Source organism: Sciurus carolinensis, chromosome 11, assembly GCF_902686445.1.
Source record: "Sciurus carolinensis chromosome 11, mSciCar1.2, whole genome shotgun sequence".
In the NCBI taxonomy this organism is placed as follows: Eukaryota; Metazoa; Chordata; class Mammalia; order Rodentia; family Sciuridae; genus Sciurus; species Sciurus carolinensis.
Genome location: NC_062223.1, coordinates 64,829,663 through 64,853,394, shown reverse-complemented (window position 1 = coordinate 64,853,394; position 23,732 = coordinate 64,829,663). Strand labels below are relative to the sequence as shown.

The window sequence follows — 23,732 nt, the reverse complement described above, 5'->3', positions numbered from 1 at the left end:
TTGAATATTAGAGTTACATTTCTTTAAAGATAAATGGTATTTAAAATATGTATTTTTTAAAATTTCAGATAGAAAATGCTGCTGAAGAACCTAGAGTCTTATGTATAATACAAGATACTACTAATTCAAAGACAGTGAATGAACGGATCACTTTAAATTTACCAGCATCTACTCCAGTCAGAAAACTCTTTGAAGATGTGGCCAACAAAGTAGGCTACATAAATGGAACCTTTGATTTGGTGTGGGGAAATGGAGTCAATACTGCTGATATGGTAAAACCCCAGACTTAAAGCATCTACTCTTAAGCTGCTGATAATGTCACTGTAACCATTTTTGTTGTTGTCACTAATAATTTTATTAAATCCTGGATATTAACAGTATATTTAATATCATAAACACAAGTATAACAGCTGCAGTTAAAAGTGTGTGTGCAACTCAGTAACTGGATCCCTCTTCTTCCCTTTGCCTCCATTCTGGATTCAACATTTGTTGTCCTAAAGTTTGCATAATGTCATATCATCAGTTTTTTCATTCATGAAAGGTGACTATCATAATATAGTGTCAACTAAAGAAAAATTTACTAAGTGGAATGATGTTCATTTTATATTTTTCAATGAAAAAAAGTATGTAAAGTTATATGTATTTATGATCCTATTTTTGAAATAAAAGGAAATATGTACATAGAAAAAGAAACAATTGGAATAATATATACCCCAGTGTTAAGAAAGGTTATTTCTAGGTGATTTTTATTTCTTTTTATTTGTGTGTCTGTGTGTATTTCTGGGTAACTTTTTAAAGTATGTATATTTTTCTGTATGAACATACAGACTTTAACTCTCAAGCACAGTATCTTTTTTTTTTAATGGCTGCCTTGCTCTCAGGTATCTTTGACAGTATGTTTCCTTATTTTAATCTTTTACTCGTTCTATTAACTATTTTCTTAATTATTTATCTTCCTTTATTGTACTTAATTTATTTCTTTCATAATGTAGTATTTCCTCTAATGTTTAGGGATCCTTGTTTTCTACTCTTCTTTATATTTGAGAGTCTTTGTTAACTTCTGTATGGATGCTGATTAATAATTTACCATATTCAGTTTCTGGTTTTTATGAGGAAGGGGTGGGACATGCTGCAGGCTATAGTGTGTTTATCATTTGTCCTGGAATCAGCTAGTTTTAACTGTGGTTTTGAGGGGTGATCAGTACCTAGCTGGATAGCACTGCTCTGCCCTTCTGGCACAATGCCCATGCTCATCTCTGACAGGCAAAAGGTACTGTCTGTCCCTTAGCCAAAAGAGGTAAAGAGAGACTAAGCTGATCAGAAAGACTTTTCCCACTTGCTTACTCTAATGGTTCTTTGACCTTACCTTTTCACCTTAATTTACAGTTCCCTACCACCTTTATCTCCACAGTAGTCTTCTATAGGCCTTTTGGGTTGTTTCCTTTAGTGTTGTTTTTCCATAGATCCCATCCGCTTTCTGTTTTTTAAAGTCTCAAGACTTTTGGTTTGCTAACTTTTTATTTTCCAACTCTGCTGCTAGATTTTTCTTTTAAAAACTACTTTCTGACATTGCATGGAATTTAGAGGAGGAATATTGATAGACACATACATGTAGGTCACCATTTGATCCAATCCTGTATTCATTTTTACTGTGAAAATAAACAATTGTAACTACTAAAAAAAATGTCCTATAACTCTTGATAGATATCTTTCCTTGGGCCACTTTCATAAAGGAACTAATCCCATTCATGAGGCTTCACCTTCAAGACCTGAAGACCCCACCTCTTAATATATTTAGAGATTAAGTTTCAACAAATGAGTTTTGGAGAGACACAAGCATTCAGATTATAGCAAAGACTGATCAGTTTTGCATGGGAGAGTTGTGAAAGACACTTTGGAATCATATCTCATTTGCATTATTAGAATTGTATTCTAAATAGTCTTTTTGTTTCCTATCTCTCAATTTGATTTTACTTTGCATACTAGAGGTTATGATCTGCAGTTACCTTAAATCATAACACTCATGTTAACTTTTTAGTTCAAAAGCCTACAATCATTGCTCACTGCCTACTGCTTAAAAATTAGATTCCTTGAGTTAACCTTTAAGACAAACTGTGATTGGTCCTTTAAATCTTTGGTTAACTCCCAGATATTAAGCTAATTTGTTTTTTTAACATGAATTTCCATATTTTTCCATCCACATTCTTTGTTTATATTACCCTTTTTTATCCTACGTTATTGCTGCTCTGTTTTCTGAGAAGATGAAATTGTATGTATATCCCTGTGGTATTTGGAGGGCATAGTTTTAATTGACTCCTCAGAAGAGTCAAAGTTGTTTAATATTGCCTGATTCATCTTTTCTTCTTTCTTTTTCTTTTTCTGCAATACTGGGGATTGAACCTAGGGTTTTGCATATGCTAGGCACTGAGCTATATCTCCAGCTCATACCACTGAGCTATATCTCTAGCCCCCCATGTTTTTTTTTCCATTTCAGTTTGAGACCAGGTCTTGCTAAGTTGTGCAGTCTAGCCTTGAACTTGTAATCCTCCTGTCTTAAGGGTTCTTTCTGAAGATTATATTACATTAGTTACATTTTAGTGATATTATATAATTATTTTGATTGGATTGTTGTTGGGAATTCACACTATATACATCAAAACATTTATAGTTACATAAAATTTTCTTAATTTTCATGAAATTGATACTGCATACATTTTAGAAAACATAGAAATAGAATGTTTGTAGATTTTTTTTGTGTTTGTGTGTGGTACTTAGCATTTTTTCTTACTTTACCTTTTCTGTCTTCAGTTTTTTAGATGTTGGGGAATGTGAACTTTTGGGATAACTGCCAGTGTATGCATGGTCACTGGGCTTAGCCATCCCAGTTTATGAGTGGATGAGTTAATTCCAAGACTAGGTGAACAGAAATGTAACAGAATCATAACTGAAAAAATACTGTTTAAATGTATATATGTGTGCATTTACATATTTTGCTTATTGTTACAATAGTCTTTCTCATCATCTGAGATACTATGTTCTATACCTGTAGGCTCCACTAGATCACACCAGTGACAAATCTCTTCTTGATGCTAATTTTGAGGCAGGAAAGAAGAACTTTCTGCATTTGACAGATAAAGATGGTGAACAGCCTCAAATACTACTGGTGAGCAACTTAGAAAACCTATATTCATAGTTTTTGTCACTGTCACCTACTATTGGGAATGTACTTCTCCATAGGAAAGAGGAAAGATATGTTTTATTATTTGTGTAAAAAATTATTATTTTATGTTAGTTTGCTGTAAGCGTATATGAAAACATGGATGCTCTTGAACATCCATGGTACCATTATTTGTATATACAATCTGTTGCCATAGTCAGGTAAACATGGGTTGCTGTCTTCAAGATCACTACCACATGAAAGATAAGGATAGGTCTAGAATAAGTTAAAATGCTACAAAGATTTCCTGTGTCTCAATGGCCTTTTGGTTAAGCATTCACTTGGTTCCTATCGTCATTTTTTGTCATTTTGTGTATGCGTGTTTATGTGGAAGGCCAATTCTATTCCCACTCCCCACCCCACCCAACCCCATTGCCTTTTTTGGAATAACTAATATGTAAGTTAGATGCTTTGTTTCTATATATTCTTTTAATGTTTATGCTAATTTACATTTATTTTAATAAGCTTTCCTATCTAGTCCTATAGTGTCTATTCTAATAACTCCAAATTTGAGGGATATTTTCTCAGAGTTCTGATTTTTGAAGGTGTTGGGGGAAACTAAAAACTATTAGAAAGTAAGTTTTGTTGGATAGTTACATGTATGTGGGATAAGAATACATTATAGAGGATGTGAGTTTAAAAAGATTAAGAAAACCTGGTCTGATTTAACTTATTTACTCTTTCACTTACTGGGAAAGCTAAGGCTCAGAGTTTATGGATTAAGAGACTTTGTCTTTAGTAAAACTTAGCTCAAGAAAAATTTTCTATTTGATGCTTTTTATTTACAAGTCTCTTTGGAATAAAAACTTATCTTTGGGTGATAGATAGTAATTAAACAGAGTACATCCATACTGAAAGCCCTTCCTTAATCTCATTATTTATTTTCATAGCATCACGAGATTTTGATTAATGTGAGTGATACCAAAGTCTAAAATAGCTATTAGTTTAGAGATTTTTAGATTCACAATTTGGGGATTGATGTTTTAAAATGCATAGTAATTATTCTTCAACTCTGTCTTTATTTCTTGTGCTGTTTTTGTTCCTTAATCCTTTCAACATTTTCCATGTTGATAGAAAGTTTGTTGTTGGAAGCCATGGGTTACTACGTCTCATCCAACAATTACTAAATATCCCATGCCTGCCAGGCCTAACTGGTAATGATGATGTAAAAATGAGTGGTAGGCTTTGTCATCAGGGAGTTCATAGTGGTACATTTGCTCTGTTAGCACCAAAAATCTTCTTTTATTGTGTAAACAGAACATTTGAAAAAGAACTTTAAAAAATTGAAAGGGACAAGAACACCTCTCTAAAGTGTTTTATATCAAGCATCTTCCAAACATTATAAGAAATGGTAAGTGTATGCATACTTTTGAATGTCTTGATTGGAACAGTAATAGGAATACCATATCTTTTTTATTGCCTCAGCAATTAGTATGTCTTTTTTTCGTTGTTTCAGCACATTTATTATTCAGTAAATATTGCTTATGTTGCCTTTTAGGAGGATTCCAGTAACATGGATGACAGTGTTCATGACAGGTTTATAGGTCCACTTCCAAGAGAAGGTTCTGTTGGCTCCACTAGTGATTATGTCAGTCAAAGCTACTCCTATTCATCTATTTTGAATAAATCAGAAACTGGTAAGATTTATTATTGTTGTTGTTATATTTTCATAAAATCATTGTAGATTTTATTAACCAGAGTAATCTTAGCAATTTTAAGCCTAATCTCCTCATCTTATGGGCAAGAAAACTGAGACCCAGAGCAAGATTACTTACTGGCAGCAGTAAAGTTTGAACAAGAATGTGGTTTTCCTTTCCTCAACCCATTGTTGTTTTTACTATGTTGTTACTGCTTGTTTATTAATAACCTAAAAGATAATTTGATATTGTATTTTGGAAGATTTATATATATATGTAATTTTATGTTTTATCTCTAATCTCAAGTTTTTGAAGTTGACTTCTTCTGAAAATGAAAGTCTTTATTATCTTTTGAATTAGAATAGACTCTGAGGAATATACTTCCATTTTGAAGCAGATGGACCATGTTTATTTTATTGAACCTGTTGTGTCTTGTAATTTAATCATGTTTGAAATGATTTGCATATTTTAAAATTCCTGTTAACTTTATTTCTAAACATGATTAAAACAGATTTCTGAATTTTTTCAAATTACAGAGCTAGTAAAATTGCTTTATTTATATAAAGGTTTTATTCATTTTTATATTTGAGGTTGGTTATTTGTATAATGAATGTAATCTAGATATTTAAACATTTCATGTTTCAACAAATGTTTTCAGTATATATTATTTTTCATATTGAAAAAAACAGAAATTGGGGTTCAGAGAAGCCTTTGAACAGCTAGTTAATGGCATTTTATTCTAGATATGGCTTCAGAACCTTTACTCTTAACTCCAAAATTGATGATTTTGAATATTTTATTAGTAAATGCCTACTATGAAAAATACTATGGAATTACATTACAGGTTTTGTTTTAATGTGATCTGTAATCTTCCACTTACTGTATTCTGTAATTAGCATAATTTCTTCATAGCTTATTGTTTTGTAGGCTTAATGGCTTGCTTTTTCTGGAAATACAGTAAAATCTGTTGGTGTTTAGTATTTGGGGTGATTTATATCAATTGAACGTTTCACCATGTACCTCCAAGAATAAGGGAATGCAAAGTTATCTTCCATTTAAAAGATAATAAAATTGTTTTGCATTATATGGTCTAGATTCTCAAATTTCTATTTCTTCAAAAATCATTTAGGGGATACTCTTTTAAAATGGTTTCAAGACACTACTTCCCAAAAGTCTAATGTAGCTTCTCAGAATTAGACTGAAAGAAATTTCATTTTGTTTTAAATAAGCACCCTAGATTATTCTGAGACAGTTGGAGTGCTTTGATAAAGTTACAGGTTTAACAAATAAGTATTTTGAAATATTTGCTATGTATTTTGACAACTGATTCTGTCCTTTATAAAAGAAGTGTTTATAGAACACTGTTGTGCTAGGTTCAACGTTCTGTGGCTCTCTGATGGCCTGTAAATTCCTTAAGATGTACTTTTAAAAAGTGTTCTTTGTACAAATGTAATACATGCTTTTGTCACACTGTAAAATGAAAGAAGTAAAAATCACTGACAGCACTACTAGCAGCAACCACTTTTAGTGATTTTGCTTATTTTTACTTTGCCTCCATGTGTATACTTTTAAGAAAATGGGAATCATATTATGAGCAGATTTTTGATATGAATTTTCTTTCACTTTATACTATGAGTAGCATTTTTCAGTGCTACTAAGTAGTATTTTAATACAGTGTTTAAGAGTCTAAAAATAGTATTTATTTCATTGTGTGGGTGTAGATACCTCTATTATTCTTGTGATAATAAGAATTCTTATATCTAAGTTTTTTATTTTCATTATTTTCAATAATCATTTCTGATTATTTCCATAGGAAATATTATTAAGCAGTTGAATTAAGTTGAACTTGATTTTGTATTTTTATAAGCTTTTAATATACATTGTCATGTAATCATAGTCTTCATCCCATTTAGTTTTCCTCATGTACCTCTATTTCATTGCCTTTCCCTCCTTGTATATTTCTTCTGGATTGCTGCCTTTCTGAATTAAAATAATCTATAAGTATCCTAAGGGGTTGTTGTTCAAAAGTTACTTTGTTAGTCACTATTGAATTTGCATTCCCTTAAGAAATTATAAATTTGGCACCATTTATGAAATGTTTTCTTTACAAAATGCTCTCATGATTTCAGCTCAGGGCTTTCAGAATACATTTCTCAAAATTGCAGGTGGAGTGAGAACTTAATGTATTCTTACCTGTCCTCTTTGTCTGCCATTTCTCTCTGGTAGCCAACTATTGTTGATAGGAGACTGTGGGAATAGGTTGTGAATTTCGGGACTAAGTTTGGTAGATTTACAAGTGGTTAGAAATGATACGTGTCTTTTGTCAGTTTATTTAGTTTTTAATTCACAAGTAATTAGAATCTTTAAGTCCATGATACATGTCTTTAACAGTTTTCTTTTTCCTACCTAAGAACCTGGCCTTGTTTGCTTTCTCCTTCCTTAGTTGGTTCTGTATAGCATTTCTTTATACGTGCGCCCTCTACAGGCATATGTTCTCACATTCTTCTTACCAGCTTATACTAAAAATATTGATTCACAATTATTTTAGTTATAGAATCCACTTGATGATAGCTGTCACTGGAAGTTTGATTTAGACAATACATAATGACCAGATTTATATAAAATTCTTTTATCTTATTAGCCTCATTAAAATTTCAAGCTTTCAAGGTACAATTAAGAGACACACTTTTCCTTTTGTTTAAATGTACTAAGACAAGTAAAAAGGACCTTTCTATGTGCTTTTTATTGCTAACAGCAAAATAAAGAGCAATAGGCAAAAATTTATTGATATTACTGCCTCCTGTCAGTCTTCCCTCCTCCCTCTTATCCTGTTATTTTAAGTACAAAACCAGGTCACAAATAAGTGGTGCATGTTTGGTCTTTAGGTACACAAAGACTGTATTATTACTCATTTACCTTTTAAGGCTCCAAGTAGTTTGACTGTCCCTGACTGTTGAGGAACTGGAAGGAGATGGAAAAGGGAAATCCCAGGCAGGCTCAGCTGAGAAGGAGGCACAGAGCAACCTGGTCTCCAGGCCAGATAACTGTTTGTGGAGGAGAGTCTGTTTATACAAACTAAGAATGAAATAATGCTTTTCATTATTAATAAATAAGCCAGATATCATACAAATTTATGTTACTTGTAAGTCATGCTGCTCCCTGATGTGCATCTGCTGCTGTGCTTGGTAGTAATATGAAAGAAAAAAAAATCAGATTTGACTCCTGCCCTTACAGTCTGATGGGGGAAGACATATAAGTAAAAAAATAAATAAAGACTCTAATATGGATTAAGGACAGTACTATGAGAACAATTCGGTTGAGGTGGTCTGGAATTGAAGCAGTTTATAATTATGTAATAACGTAGGGCAAAATAAACTCTTGTAATCAGTTCTTAAGGATGAAAGGCTTAAGAAATCAAAACTTGAGTCTTAGTAAAAGACAGATATAGCTTCTTGGTCTCTTAGAATCCTACAAATGCATCTGGTATGGATCTATATCACTCTGCATAGCATAGCATGCTTACCTATAGAATTTCATACTTGATGAGCTTGTTAAAATAGAAGAAAGCACTGTTTTACTTTAGAGTCTTAGCTTTTGTGAGTTAGCATATAATGAACATACCTGGTATGTTGTTAATTTTTTTGTAGAAATTGGCTTAAAGGGCTGATAACAAGAGTAATTAATTCAGTATAACCTTCGTGTGTTGGGAGTACATATTTAAAGTGAATTTGTTGATACTTTTTCATTTTAACCCACAGTTTTTAGGTTTGGGGAAGATTATTTCTATGCCAATAAATCATACTATATTAGACATATTTCTCTTAAAATTTTATTGAATGCAAGTAATACCAAATGTATCTGTGGACATATCTATAAAAGAGTGACTTTTAAGAAACAAGGTTTACATAGCTCACATATTAGAGAAAAGGGGTCTTTATTAGTGTAAAGAATAAAAATGGAAATAATTTCCAACTGAGTAACCCTAATCTCTGAATTTTTATTATGTTTTAAATTCATATTGTTTTCTCTTGTTATTTTTAGTCTAAATGCTAATTTATGTATATTTGTATTTTCTTTTTGAAGGATATGTGGGATTAGTAAACCAGGCAATGACTTGCTATTTGAATAGCCTTTTGCAAACACTTTTTATGACTCCTGAATTTAGGAATGCATTATATAAGTGAGTATTTAAAAATATTTTGTATGTAAACTTAAGAATGAATATACAGTTTTTAGCTAATTTTAACTTCTTGTACTTATTTGTAAAGTTTGGAGCATTTCTCACTTCAAATTTTTTTATTTTTCTTTTCAGTTATACATGACAGTAGAATGTATTTTGACATATCGTACGTACATGGAGTATAACTTTTCATTCTTTGATTATACATGATGTCAAGTTACACAGGTCATGTACCATATATGAACATAGGAAAGTTATGTCCAATTCATTCTACTGTCTTTCCCATTCTCATCTCCCCTCCCTTCCCTGCATCCCCCTTTGTCTAATCCAATGAACTTCTCTTCTTCCCTCCTCAACCCCTTGTTATGTGTTAGCATCGTGTATCAGAGAGAACATTTCAGCTTTTGGATTTTTTTGCATTGACTTATTTCACTTAGCATGATTGCAGCTTCTTGACTATCACAAAGGGACAAGGATCTTGTGAAAGACTGACCTGTGAAAGTGTTTGGGGAGAAAGAATCATAAATGTGTAGGCAACAAAATTATAAAATTTAGGGTAGTAGGGTATTTAGGTAAAATTTAGGAATCTTGCTTGTAGCTTTCAACATTTTCATAAAGAAGTTAATAGGTTAATCAATTGACTTTTGAGAGAATTTGAATATGTAACACATACACTCACTTTTTTCTACATTTTAGTTTAAGGGTTCAGGTTTTGTTGTTTTGTTTTTTTTTAAATTTGCAAACTGTTTCTGATTAAAATACAATACAGCATTCTGTTCATGTGTGCTTCATCACTGCACTTGAACCCAGGGCTTGTGTATGCTAGACACTCTACCACTGAGCTATATCCCCATTTTTTCCCAGCTCTTTTTTTAATCTTATTGTGAAAAAGGGTCTCTGTGTTTTGAAATACTAGTTACATCAGATACTTTAAAGAGTATCCTAGTAGTATATTTAATATACCTTCACTACAATTTTCTTTAAGATACCTATAAATTTTATTTTTTAAAATATGAGTAAACAGATTTTTCCTTTTTTTGTTACTTTAGAGAAACATCTTTGAAATTACAGAAATTTATACTTGAATTATTTTTGAAACTTATTATTATTGGTTGTATTGCTTAAACATCATATTACCAATAAACTTGTCACCTGAATTTACTTGTGAAAGTCGACATGTTTTTTATTCAATAAGTACTTGTTGCCCAGTAATATTTATATGGGGGGCACTTGGCAGAGGAGTTTGAAATGTGATCTTTGTTTTTGAGTAGTTTACAGATCTCTCCACAATAGCAATATATGTATATGTGAAATAGTTTAAATAACATTTGAGGGCAGCTAAGTGCCATGAGAATTTGGAGGAAAGGGAGATTAATGAAATTTGACATGGCTTCATGTAGAACTTGAGTAGATCATGAAACTGTAGCTATGGTTTGGCCAGATTGAGAAGAAAGAGGACATTGCAGACAGAAAGATTATCAAAATTGAGTAATAATAAGTTCTACCTAAATGTTTTATCAGGTCTGTTCTGAGTACTTTATTATATTTATATGTAGACTTACTTATCATAATTAACTATGAATTATGTACTGTTTTTATCCCCATTTTACAAAGAAGGTAACTGAAGGCACAGAAAAGTTAAGTACTTTGCCCAAAGCCACACTGTTAGAATTGGTACCCAGTAGATGTCAGAATTCACTAACCTAGTCTTCCTGTACTGTAGCTGATGTAATAAATACAGTGTGTTGCAGGGACCTTCAGGGGATCAGCATAATCAGAGTTTTGTCAGACTACTGGAAGATGAGGTTAATATATGGAGTGGAGCCTGCCATCAAAACTAGGAAGACTAAGTAGTCAAGGATGATATGCCTACTTTGGCGAGTATTACATAGGAATGGGGAATCCCAGGATCTTGTTTAACTATGAGGTCTAACACCCTTAAATTGATCTGTGAAATTATAGTACTGTGGCAAGAAATAGGATAGCCAGGACTTCATTCAGCAAACATGTATTAGACAGTTATGTGCCCTGGATTCTATTGGGCACAGAAATTGCAGTGTTGAGTAAGACAGAGTCCCTCCTTGGAGCTTTCTTAGGTAAATATAAATCTATATAAATAATAAATAGATTATTTCATGCAGTCATGTATGCCATGAAGATGTACAAAGCAGAGTGATTTGGAGAGAGTAAATGTCAGGAGGTCACAGGAGTTGGAGTTGGGTCACAACTTTGGGTAGGAAGTTAAGAAGAGAAATACCATGTGACTAACCTTCACAGGAGATGACCCTGTAAAGATCCTGGGAAGAGCATTCAAGGTATAAGAGCTGCAAGTGCAGAGAAGCCTTGGAGGAGCCAAAGAAATCTGTTAGAATAGAGCCTAATAGCAGTGTGGGGGGTGTTGAGACATAAGACATAAAGTCAAAGAAAAAGGCCACATGCCTTGGAGGCAGAAGAGAGTGAAGTATAACAAGTGGCAAAACAAATCCTGAGAGCACTGATGTTGTTTCTTAATGTAGAACTGAGAACCTTGCTGAACTACACAGAGTAGCACTAGCATGAAGGGATAGTTTTGTTTGTTTTCTTCTGTACTGTATTGATTAACAGAGACCCCTCAGTTTTGATTTAGAGGCTTGTGATGTGTTAAATACATTGTTTTAGGAAAGTTTATGTAGTGCATTGTGCAAGATTGATTTGAAAGATAGAGAGCTCTGGAGGGATCTGACATTAAACCAGGCATGGATGCATCAGAGTCAGAATGAGGATGGCCCTAGTGGTTACAGACATAACTTAGCAATAAACTTTATTTAGTAGTAAAGGAAAAGGAAGAATCAAATGTGGCACCAAATTTTCTAACTTTAGGTGACAGAAGTAATAGCAAGTAATGGCAAGATTTAAAACCTTTTTAGGTATTTGTACCAGGAATAAAGGACAGATAAGAATTCAATTTCATATTACAGTAATTCCTCTTCTCCAGTGAATTATCCTTGCAAGAAATTTAAGCACTCTCTATAACTTCATTGTTCCCTTAGAGCTAATGAGAGAATTTTAGATCCCAGTAGTGTCAATTCTAAATACTTTCCATTGAGGATAACCAGAAAAAAGGGAGCTAGGGACAAAATATAAAAGAGGAAAGGGTTAAATTGGATGTGATATCAGATAAGGGATGGGGTGTTTGCAGGAAGCCTTGAGAAAAAAAAGTGAGACACACTTCATTGATATCTGTGAGGCAAGGGGTGAGATCACAGCTAATTTTTAGGTCCTAAAGTAAGAAATATATTGAACACTTTATTAGAGGACTGTACTTTTTCAAAACTGAAGAAGTTTGTAAACTAGTCAAGAAGAATTAATGCTCAAGCCCTCTTTTGAAACTAGTAAGCAAAAGAATGAAAAGTAAAAAATAATTTATTGCTAATTTAAAATCTACAGTATCATTAATATTTTTGCTTTCAGTATTTTATTGAATATAGAATCATCTTGAGAACTTTTGTGGGTGTAATAGCCAACTTCAGTCCCCCAGTGTTATTTCTGTCACGAGATCAGAAGTTCTTTGGTTGCAGTTCACTTGCTATTGGGACAATCCCTATCTAGGGTGGCCATTTATAAATTTGTGAGAGTAAATATCTTGAATTATATTATTTATTTATACAGCATTCCCTTTTTCTTTTTTTTTTGCGGTACTGGGGATTGAACCTAGGGCCTTGTGCTTGCAAGGCAAACACACACTCTACCAACTGAGCTATCTCCCCAACCCCAGCATTCCCTTTTTTAAAAAAAAATATTTTAGAAATTTTCAAACATTCAAAAATAGGGACAGAGTTTAATGAATCCCTCTGTACCCATTACCTAGCTTTGAATATTATCAGTTTATGAGTAATCTTTTTTATTTATAACCCTCTACCCTGATTACTCAGAAGGCCCATCCCTGTTGTATCATCTGTAAATTATATCACAGCTCAGTGAACATTTCCCTGTTTGTCTCAGCTGTTTTTTTTAACACATTTAAAGCTAGATCCAAACAAGATTCATGTATTGCAATTGATTGATTAGATTCCTAATCTATTTAATCTTTTTAAAATCCCCATCCATCTTCCATGTAATTTATTCCCTGAAAATTTATGTATTGAAAACTGATGTTCTTTGTACTACAATTTTTCCACAGTTTGAGCTTTGATAGTTGAATACCTTCATGTCATTTAATATGGTTCTGTATTTGTTGTAAATTAATAATTAGGACAAGAGTTTAAATCAGATTCAGGTTTGACAGTAACTTTCAAGTTAGTTTTGCCTTTAATTCTGAAGCTGTTACTGCCTTATTCATTTTCTTGTTAATTTCTAAAGTTTTGAATTTATAAATTAAAGAAAGACTAAAGTTTCACTAGGTATTATTAATTTCAGGTTATATTCAAACTCTATATCTCCTAGAATTAAAATCTTTTATTATTATAATTTTCATATTAATTCTGCTTTTAAAAACTATTTTATAAATAATTTTCAAATATTTCATTTTAATAGGTGGGAATTTGAAGAATCTGAAGAAGATCCAGTGACAAGTATCCCATACCAACTTCAAAGACTTTTTGTTTTGTTACAAACCAGCAAAAAAAGAGCAATTGAAACCACAGATGTCACGAGGAGCTTTGGATGGGATAGTAGTGAGGGTACTAATTCTCTTATAATAAGTATTTCTAATATTCAGAGGGATTTTGGAGGACAATAATATTACACACATACATATTAACAACTTGATTTTCTTTAAGCCTTATTTTTGCTGGGATTTAAAAGTAACTTGTTTTTAAATATTTAAATTCTGAGGGGTAAATTTTTGGTCAATTAAATTTTCTTGTAAAATAAGTTTACACTCCAATTTTGTCAACTTAAACTAGAAAATTTGAAGATTTTTAACCTTAGATTTTTTCCAATTTATTTCTTAGCTCTACAGTCACAAATAAATCCTACAGCACCAGAAAGTTTATACTTTTTATAAAATACCGAGATCTCTTGATTATTTTCCTTGTGATTGTCTTTTAATGACTGTTATATGTATTTTTGTGTTCTTATAAAATTTAACATTTTAAAAAGCAGACATTTCTATATTCCTGCCTATTTGTTTTTCAACAACAAATTAATGATGCATTATACTGTTTACTGCTATTTTTAATTAGATTTTATCCTAAAATAGCTTGGCAGCAGCATGATGTACAAGAACTATGCCGAGTCATGTTTGATGCTTTGGAACAGAAATGGAAGCAAACAGAGCAGGTAATTCCTCTCTCTCAAATTGAGGGGTTTTTTTTGTTTTTGTTTTTGTTTTCCTTCTAATTAGTCATTTGTTACTTTAAAATAACTTTTATTCCATTGTAATGTTTTAAAACTTGGGCAGTTAGTCCAGTGGTTGAAGCACTGAATGTGGAATTGAAATTACTATTTTCTCATTTGGCCATCAACTGAGTCATAAACATCTTCATTAAACCACCCTAGACCTACGTTTCCTCATTTGTGAAATAATAAAGTTGGGCTGTATGATCAAGAAGGTCTCCTTTAGCTCTAAATCATATAATTAATTTATATATTTATACACACACACATATATTACATGTGTATATACACATATATGTATATGCATAATTTTGGAAGGGTGATTTTGAACCATGGTTTCAGATAGTTACTAAGTAAATTATGTCTTATAATCTGTAACATTCTGAAATATATTCATTAAACATTATTTTAACTAATGAAGGGTAGACATATGCTTTTGACGTTTAAAATCCTCATTGATCTGATCCTACTTTTATTCAGTGGAAGGAGAAGTAGGTTAGGAGTGGGAAGAACATTAGATACATCATTGGAATGAGAACTGAGCCTGAATTAGATGGGACTCAATATCTGGGAGGGTTTTATTATTTATTTTTTATTATAATAAAGTATTACAGGGATAAAAGAGGAAGTATAAGGTAGCTTAGAGAGTCTGATTTCTGATTAGAAGTCTTTCAAAGAGTAGGCTATGATCCATTAATGGGTTTTGAAGTCAGTTTAGGGAATCTATACCAGGACTTTCAAAAATGGAGCAGAATAGAAAAGCGTAAGAGCACATCACATAAATAAATAAGGGGGTAAGTACTGTTTCATAAAACTTTGTTACAGTTCTATGTGCAAGTTTGTAATATAAGTAGTTTCCTTATGGTGTTTTGGTATCCAGTGTTTCAAAAACACTGACTTGAACCTCTTTAAAATACCCTCCTAAGTGCAAAAGGCATAAACACATGACTAAGGCAAGTGAATGAAGAAGGCTTTATTAAGTAAATAGTTTTATAATAGACAGCAATGATGGATCCATTTTGTTTTGTTTTTTGTTCATTTTATATATACATGACAGAGTGTATTTTGACATATTACATGTACTTACTTTATAACTTATTCTAATTAGGATCTGGTTCTTGTGGTTGTACATTATGTGGAGTTTAACTCTTGTTGTATTCATGTGTGAACATAGGAAAGTTATGTCCGATTCATTCTACCGTCATTCCTGTTTCTATCCCTCAACCCTTTCTTTCATTCCGCTTCGTCTAATTCACTGCACTTCTGTTCCCCCAGTTGTTTGTTAGCATCTGCATATCAGAGAGAACATGTGACCTTTGGATTTTTGGAATTCACTTATTTCACTTAGCATGATAGTCTCCAGATCCATCCATTTACTAGCAAAAGTCATAAAGTCATTCTTTTTTATGGTTCAGTAATATTCCATTGTGTATATATATATATATATACACCACATTTTCTTTAGGGTTTATCCATTTTGAAGGCTTACAGGCCCTAGACATTTAAGAAATGTAAATTTATGAAAAAAATAAATTATGCTATGCTTTCTCTCTGATCTGTTCTTACTTAAGAGATAAAGTATTTTAAGTTCATTTAGTGCTTTAGTTTCTCAACATAGTCCTGTGGGACTTTATTTTAGTATCTTTTTATAAATGGTATTAGGGACTCTTTCTTCTTCTTAGGTCTGAAGTTACCCTTCCTCCTTGTTACATCCCTCTCTGTGGGTCACCACTTCGATTAAGATCAGCCGGGCATTCCTCCTGAGTTCCCAAGTTTTGGTAAAAGAATCTAGAGGCAAGACATTCATATGGAGGGTCCTTACTTAGGGAGTTGCCTGCCTAATTTGAGCCAGAAGAGCTCCAGATGGCTAAGTTTGGGGACTAGATGAGAGATCCATTCTTTTAGGTGAGGATAGTAAGGGAGATAAATTTTAAGATTTTAAAAAAATTTCTTGACATTTATAATGTATGATATTTCTCCTTTAAATTATTTTATGTATGTTATTGAAAATTAAGAAGTTTTATTTGTATCAGGAACTAGATAATATGATTTTATAAATCAGAAGGTGTTATTGTGAGATTATTAATATGCATATGTGAAACTATAAAAACAACCAATGTATTTATCCATAATATTATTATGCCTAAAATGATAGGTTAGGATGTATTCTCATCCTAATGAAAAGAGAATATGATAATACATTGGTAACTGATATTGTCAAAACCTAATTTAATACTCAAATTTTTTAGTTATATAGAGTATTGAAATAGATAATTTTTGTAGTTGAATCTTAAATTAGTATTGATCTAACTTCATTGATTTTTAGGTGATTTTTGTTAAGCCTTGAATTTTTTCTATAAAATTTTAGTTAAATCTTATATTAAAACTTTTTAAGACTTTAATAGTAAAAATCAGTATCCTTTTGTAACCCATTCTAAAAGGCATGAATTATTGTGTATTCACATATCCTAAAAATTACTTTTAAAGAATACTTTTAAAAATGTAAATGTTCTTATTTTTAGGCTGATCTTATAAATGAACTGTATCAAGGCAAGCTGAAGGACTACGTGAGATGTCTCGAATGTGGTTATGAGGGCTGGAGAATCGACACATATCTTGATATTCCATTGGTCATCCGACCTTACGGGTCCAGCCAAGCATTTGCTAGTGTGGTGTGTACCTTTCAGCTGACTGCTTGTGTATCCTTACACAGAATACATAATAGCACAGTGGTATAATCTCTTATATGGTAAGTATCATCCTAGATACACCTTCTTGGGTTGTTAGTCATTCCTGCATTTAACATAGCAAGATCTAGAAGATACTTGATCCTTCAGTGAGTCCTAATAGTGCATGTATTAAGAGAGAAAGTGAATGCCCATGTACTACCTCATGGCTCAGTGTTTTATTTTTTTCTCATAGGTAATTAGATAATTTCACCTTTATTCTTTTTTTAACTACTAAACAATCTATAAATGTTATTTTTGTAGCCCTTTTTTGCATTGTAAAGTACTTTTTGGTGGGGTACTTGTTTTGATCTGTATGCTTTTAATTTTGGGAAAAAAATAACACCTTGGGTTTTTAATGACAAATACCATATTTTTTAAGAAATATCTGTATTCTAAATATTTAATTTAAAAATACATTGTATAAGCCCAGATAATTGAAGAATCAGAACTATCTAAATTATTCATCTAAATTATTATTAATTTTTAAATTTATTATTATTTTATTTATTTATTTTTTTTTTGTGGTACTGAAATTGAACTCAGGGTGCTATTTCACTAAGCTACATTCCCAACCCTTTTTATTTTATATTTTGAGGTTGGGTCTTAGGTTTCCCAGACTGCCTTTAACTTAAAATCCTCCTACCCCAGCCTCTTGAGCATCTGGGATTATAGGTGTGCGCCCCCATGCCCAGCTACCTTAATTATTCTTTAAGTATCTAATTGTGGGATTATCTAAGAGTTTCTCATTCCTCCTCTTGGCATCCATTTCTTATTGTTTTATTTTCTTATTATATTTTATCTAAACATATGTGTGCTTACTCAGACAAAAGGAGAATGATGGGAGGAGTTGTTCTTTAATAATGGTATTCAGAAACCTTTATTTGAACTAATATGTGTCAGGGGAAACTTTCAGCACTAAATAAAACATTAAAAAAGTAGAATTTCATCATATTTTCATTTTGAGTTTAACTTACACTGTTAATAAGCTAATGGTGGCTCTTAGCTAAAATTAGTGTTTTAAAGATATCCCATACTTTATCTTCTAAAATAGTGTCACAAGTGTGATTTTAGTCCTCTGCCCTGTAAGGCAGTTGATTCCTTCTACTTTTTTTTTTTTTTTTTTTTAAGTACTGGGAATTGAACCCCAGGGTGCTTAACCACTGAGGCATAACTCCTACCATTTTTTTAATATTTTTTATTTAGAGACAGAATCTCCCTGAGTTGCTTAGGGCCTCACTCAGTTGCTGATGCTGGCTTTGAACTTTGTGATCCTTCTGCCTCAGCCTCCAAAGCCACTGGAATTACATGAGCATGCCACCAGGCCTGGCCTGCTTTTTTTCCCTCCTTTGGCCATTGAGAAATAATTAGCAAGAAGTTTTAGAATCAGTCAGTGGGAATTCTAAATCAGTATCTAAGTAAAAGACCTTTTCTGCATAATGTGAGATCAGTTCTCTTTACCTTCAAAACTTCTCACAGTCTGCTTCCTGAATATATGTAACAATTTTTGTTAAATGTTTAATAGTACCCTTTGTAAACTGCCATTCTAGTTTTATTAAATTGGCCTTGATTTGGATGGCTACTTTTGTTTTTCATTTTCATTTTGTTTTACTTAGTTATGTTTTTTTGAACTTTATTTTGGCAGTTTGAGGTAGAAATGATATACTGAAAAATCACTAAAAAATTATTAACATTTGTCTTTTAATTACTGATTTCTTAACTAATTTTTAAGTATTGGCATTTTTCTGACAAAATGTACTAGGGAAGTGTTTGGTAGTTGCAAGTGATGACAACTATTTTTTCTACCTTATGTATTAAAGTATTTTTTGTGAAAGATTTTTCAGTTTAATTTTTTACACATTAGTTGAATATTGAGGAAGATAGATTTTTTTGTACTATTATGTTGGTATTTTATATTTGAGCACTCAGCAAATACAATTGCTTAACTTAGTGTTTATTTATTTATTTATTCACCTGCTGATTTGCCTCCCCTGTGTTGAGTGTATTATAGACATAGCAGTGAAGTGGTTTGGAGGATACTTTTGGAGAAGTAAACAGTATCAGAATTCTAAATCTCCAAAGGTAGTATCCTCCACCAGTGTTATGGTTGGTGATGATGGCGATGGTGGTTCAGTGAAGCAGTATTAGAGCAGGTTTATGATAGACATGCACTAATAGGACTTGCAGAAGGGAACTTAAAACTTCATACTTTGCTGGAATCCCTGTGGGAAATTACAGCAGGTGAAACTACCCAAGATAGGGGTTCTAAGGAGGATACTACCTTCAGAGAAATTTAGTTAGAGGTAAGTGATTTCTCATTACTTTTGGATTTAAAACTTATAACCTACACTTCTTCAATCACAAATATATAGCATCTAAAATTAATTTTATATCACTGCTTGCCATTGTGTATTTTGTTAATTCTGTGTTTTAAAAAGAATTTGATTTATAACTTGAAAAAATCTACTTAAAAGAAGCATTATAAAATTGCTAATTTAGGCTCTTAAATTTGGCCTTAATTTTAATTCAGTTTTTGAAACTTATTTTCCTACCTTTATTAGTGAACTCTAATATTTCTGTCTTATTGGATATATGCACACATATACTAGTATATACGTGCACATACAGCATTGATGATTATGATGCTTGGTTTATTGTATGTTCTGTTCAGTGAGCCACAGTATTTTGGCTATGTGTATAAAGTCTGATTAACCTGATATTTAATTTCAGACAATTAAATAGTTTCCATTAAAAATTAAAGTGTTAACTTTAAAATATCTAACATTTTTAGTTATATATCTCTATGCTCAAATAAATTAACTTGAAAATAAAATTTAAGATTAAAATGTGAATGAAATTATCACTTAGCTAATTTATCATTTTCACATCTATAATCATTTTTTAAAATTTTCAGCATGAGATTATTTTATAATGAATGCTAGGAGTCTCTTCCAATTTTAAAAAAGGTCATTTTTTATTCAATTGTTTTTTAATTATTAAAACTGGCACTTATTAAATTTATGATCTTCATTTTATGTAGCCAAGTAGGGAATCCACATTTAAGGGCTTTTCTACCATTCTGTATCTTTCAAATTGAGTTCTGCTCAACAGGAATTTCTAACAGGATTAATAGGTCTTCCTGGAAAGACTACTTTGATTAAATACATTTATAACACTGTAACTATAATCTTCTTTTGGAAGATCACATAGTTCATTTTAAATGCCCCAGTGAGTCCTGTAGTACAGAATTTTGTTTAGATGTTTTTGACCTAGCATTTTCTTTCTCTGAGGTACATCTGTTAATATCTCTGGGTACATTAGGTTCTTGAATAAATAATATATTGTGGAAGCTCTGCATTAGTTGATTTAAATACTGTCTCCTTGGGATATTCAAGGGGAGTAAGAGTTCTAAAATATGTGTTTAGAGCTATAGTTATAGTCTCCTGTTTTATATATCTTTTTAATCCCCCAAAATTAGTAACAGCTGAAGAATTACTTGCATTATTGAATTAAGAAAATTCTCTTAATAATTTTTTAGGTAATTAGAACTTTCTGTATTTAGTATGAATGAACTATATAAAATTAATCTTGAGTTGCTTATTAATCAAAGTAATTTCAAATCTGCTTATTTCCAAGCGTATTTGAGAATGTATTATAAGAACAAAATTCTAAATACATTCTAGTGATACATAGATATTAGAAATTGAATTTTTTGGTTAATTACAGAAGTGTATTTTATAAATGATATAACCTCATTTCTAAGGAAATTTCTAAGGAAATTCTCTTTTTAACTAAAAATTTGGACACTATCTTTTCATGGTTATATTTTGTCATAGCACATATTTAGTGTCTACTCTTAGCAGATCCTGTTTTAGGCCATTTTTAAATGACAATATGTGTTCAAAAGTCTGAATTGAATTTAGCTGCACGTAGTTCCATAAAATGCCTTTGGAGAGCTCAGATGATATAAAAGACTTTTGTTCCCTAAGCAAACATTGCTTAAGGTTTGGTTTAAAATTTGAATGGGAAGTTGCTAAATTAGCAAGTATTTATGAAATCAAAGCATTTTAAGTATTTAGTTTATACAAGTTTATCACAGGTCCTGCCCTGATTAACAGATGATTTGGTTTGGATATAACTCCTTTGGATGAAGGAGTGGTCCAAATTTTCCAAATATGTAAATATCACATTAAAAAAAAAAATCTCTTCCACAGATTCTGCCCTCATTTTTCCAAGAATTTGTGTGGTTGGACATAGTGGGAACCAGTTTTTTTTTTTTTTTTTTTTTTTTTTTTTTTTTTTTTTTTTGGGAACCAGTTTTAAAAGTGGGGATTTCTGCTTTCAGGAAGATGGAGTAGATATATACATTGCTCTATTCCTCCCACTAAAACAACTGAAAACCTTGAACAGTATATATAACATAAGTAGAAGAAGACTCTGAAAGGTGGAGAGAAGGCATACAGACTAGGGACCTCAGCACCCAAGGAATAATACGGTGGTGAGTTCCCTGGGTTTTCTTTTTGCCTAATATATCCCAAACTTGGAGCTGAAGAAGTTTGCAACCTGGAAACAGCAATGGGTGCAAACTAAAATATTCTGCGCTCTTTAGCCAAAGAACCAGGAAAAATTGCAGCGGCAAGTCAGAAAACTTGTAGATAGTCATCACTGTCCTTTAGCCAAACACCAAAGAAAACCAGTAATTTCACCTCCACTGTTGCCCCTTAAATGGAGATCCTAGACTTTATAACTAACCTCATAACAATTGAAGAAGTCTCCTTGACCACCCCATTGTGGTGGTATCAGAGAATGCTGAGTAGAGAATCAGGATTTTTATCTCACCAGAGCAGTATCAGACCTCCTCGGCCTCCTACCCATACTGGAAAATTGAAGCGTTGCTCTTTCCCTTCCCCAGTACAATGCTGTAAGAAGAAGCCTAATGGAGAATTAGGACTTTTAGCCCCTCTAGGGTTATATGATAAGCCTCCTCCTACTTATAGTGCCAGTGGAGTCAATAAGGAAGCATTTTAATAAGACACTCCTGTCTAGCAGTAATGAGGAACCCCTGCTAAGCAGAAAGCCAAGACTTCAAATCCCATTTAGGAATAATGAGACAGGGACGTCTTCCCCAGCTGAAGCAGTGTCAGGAATACAACTAAACCAAAAGATTTAAATAAGGTCCAAAATCTCATATTGAATATCAAAACATTCATATTTCAGTTTTTAAAAATTGTGTATAGTAAGAAGTCTTAGTGCAAATTAAAAGCAAAAATCACGTTTCTGAAATGACAGATATGAGAATTATCTGAGAAATATTTTTAAGCAACCATCAATAGAAATACTTCAGTGAGCAATTTCAAACCCACTTGAAACAAATGAGAAAACAAAGTCTCAGGGAAGAAATAACAGATCCAAAGAAATGGGAATTTAAAACAAAAAAATTAATGGATAGCTTCAACAGCAGCATGCAGGAGACAGAAGAAACTCAATTAACTTGAAGATAGAACAATTGCAGTTACCCAGTCTAAACGACAAAAGGAGGATAGAATGGGGGGAAATATCTGGAAAAGTTATCAGGGACTTCTGGGACTATAACAAAAGGTAAAACTTGTGGCATTGAGGTGCTGGGAGGAGAGGAAAAAAGTACTCAAAGAAATAGTGGCCAAAAACTTCCTGAATTTGGCAAAAGGCACAAAGCTTTAGATCCAAGGAACTAATGAACCCCAAACAGGATAAACCAAAGAACTACATTAGGTCAAGCTGTAGCAGTCTTCTGGAAATTTAAAATATCTGAAAAGTAGCAAGAGAGAGAACATGCCTTTCTTATAGAGGAAAAGCTCTCTGATTTCTCATAAGCACATTTTTCATTAAAAATTATGGAGGCCAAAGGAAGGGGCACGTTTTTTCAAGTGTCAGAAGAGAACTATCATCCACAGTCTCAATGAAATACCCAATGAAGTACCCAGTGAAATATTCAAGAATGAAGAGACAATCAAGATATTCTCAGGGTAGGGAGATAGCTCAGTTGGTAGAGTGCTCGCCTTGCAAGCACAAGGCCCTGGGTTCAATCCCCAGCACCCAAAAAAAAAAAAAAAGTTATTCTCAGATGAAGGGAACTTGGAGAGTTTGTCATCAGCAGACCTGTTCTTGAGAGCTTGTTTGGAGGTTCTAGCAGGGGAGCACAGCTACTCATATACCCTTGACCGAAGAATGGTCCCCTATTGGGGAAGGTCGTCCTCTTCGACCGAACACGCAGCTTAGGGAGGGACGCACATGGAGCGGTGAGGGAGGAAGGGGAACCCGCCTAGCCAGCCAGATCAGCCAAATCAACCCTGGCAATCAATGGGGTGACAGATGTCACAGCCAGATCGCCCTCACATCCCAGACCTGTTCTTAAAAAAAAATAAATAAATAAGACAGGTCTGTGGACAGAAAGGGAAATTATGAGGGGAAGGCATCTTGGAACATCAGGAAGAACAATGTATGCAAAAATGTGAATAAACATAGTAGGTTTCTTCCCTTACTGAGTTTTCCTAATTAGATTGATTAGACCAAAATTATAAGACTGATATGATTCTCAGTGTATAAGAAATATTTAAGACAAATTTATTGTAAATTAGGCAGTGTCTAAAGACATAAAGGGAGATAAGATTTCTACA

The 23,732-nt window shown here is 32.5% G+C and overlaps 1 protein-coding gene across 1 annotated transcript in view; it reads left to right on the top strand.

Annotated features, from left to right (window-relative positions):
* Window positions 1-23,732, top strand: part of Usp47 (ubiquitin specific peptidase 47) — a 97,105-nt gene that overhangs the window by 33,085 nt on the left and 40,288 nt on the right. Inside the window, 7 exon segments of the mRNA XM_047567660.1 lie at window positions 69-272; window positions 3,050-3,163; window positions 4,716-4,854; window positions 8,938-9,034; window positions 13,547-13,692; window positions 14,214-14,293; window positions 16,873-17,022. Coding sequence (XP_047423616.1) covers window positions 69-272; window positions 3,050-3,163; window positions 4,716-4,854; window positions 8,938-9,034; window positions 13,547-13,692; window positions 14,214-14,293; window positions 16,873-17,022 — 930 coding nt within the window.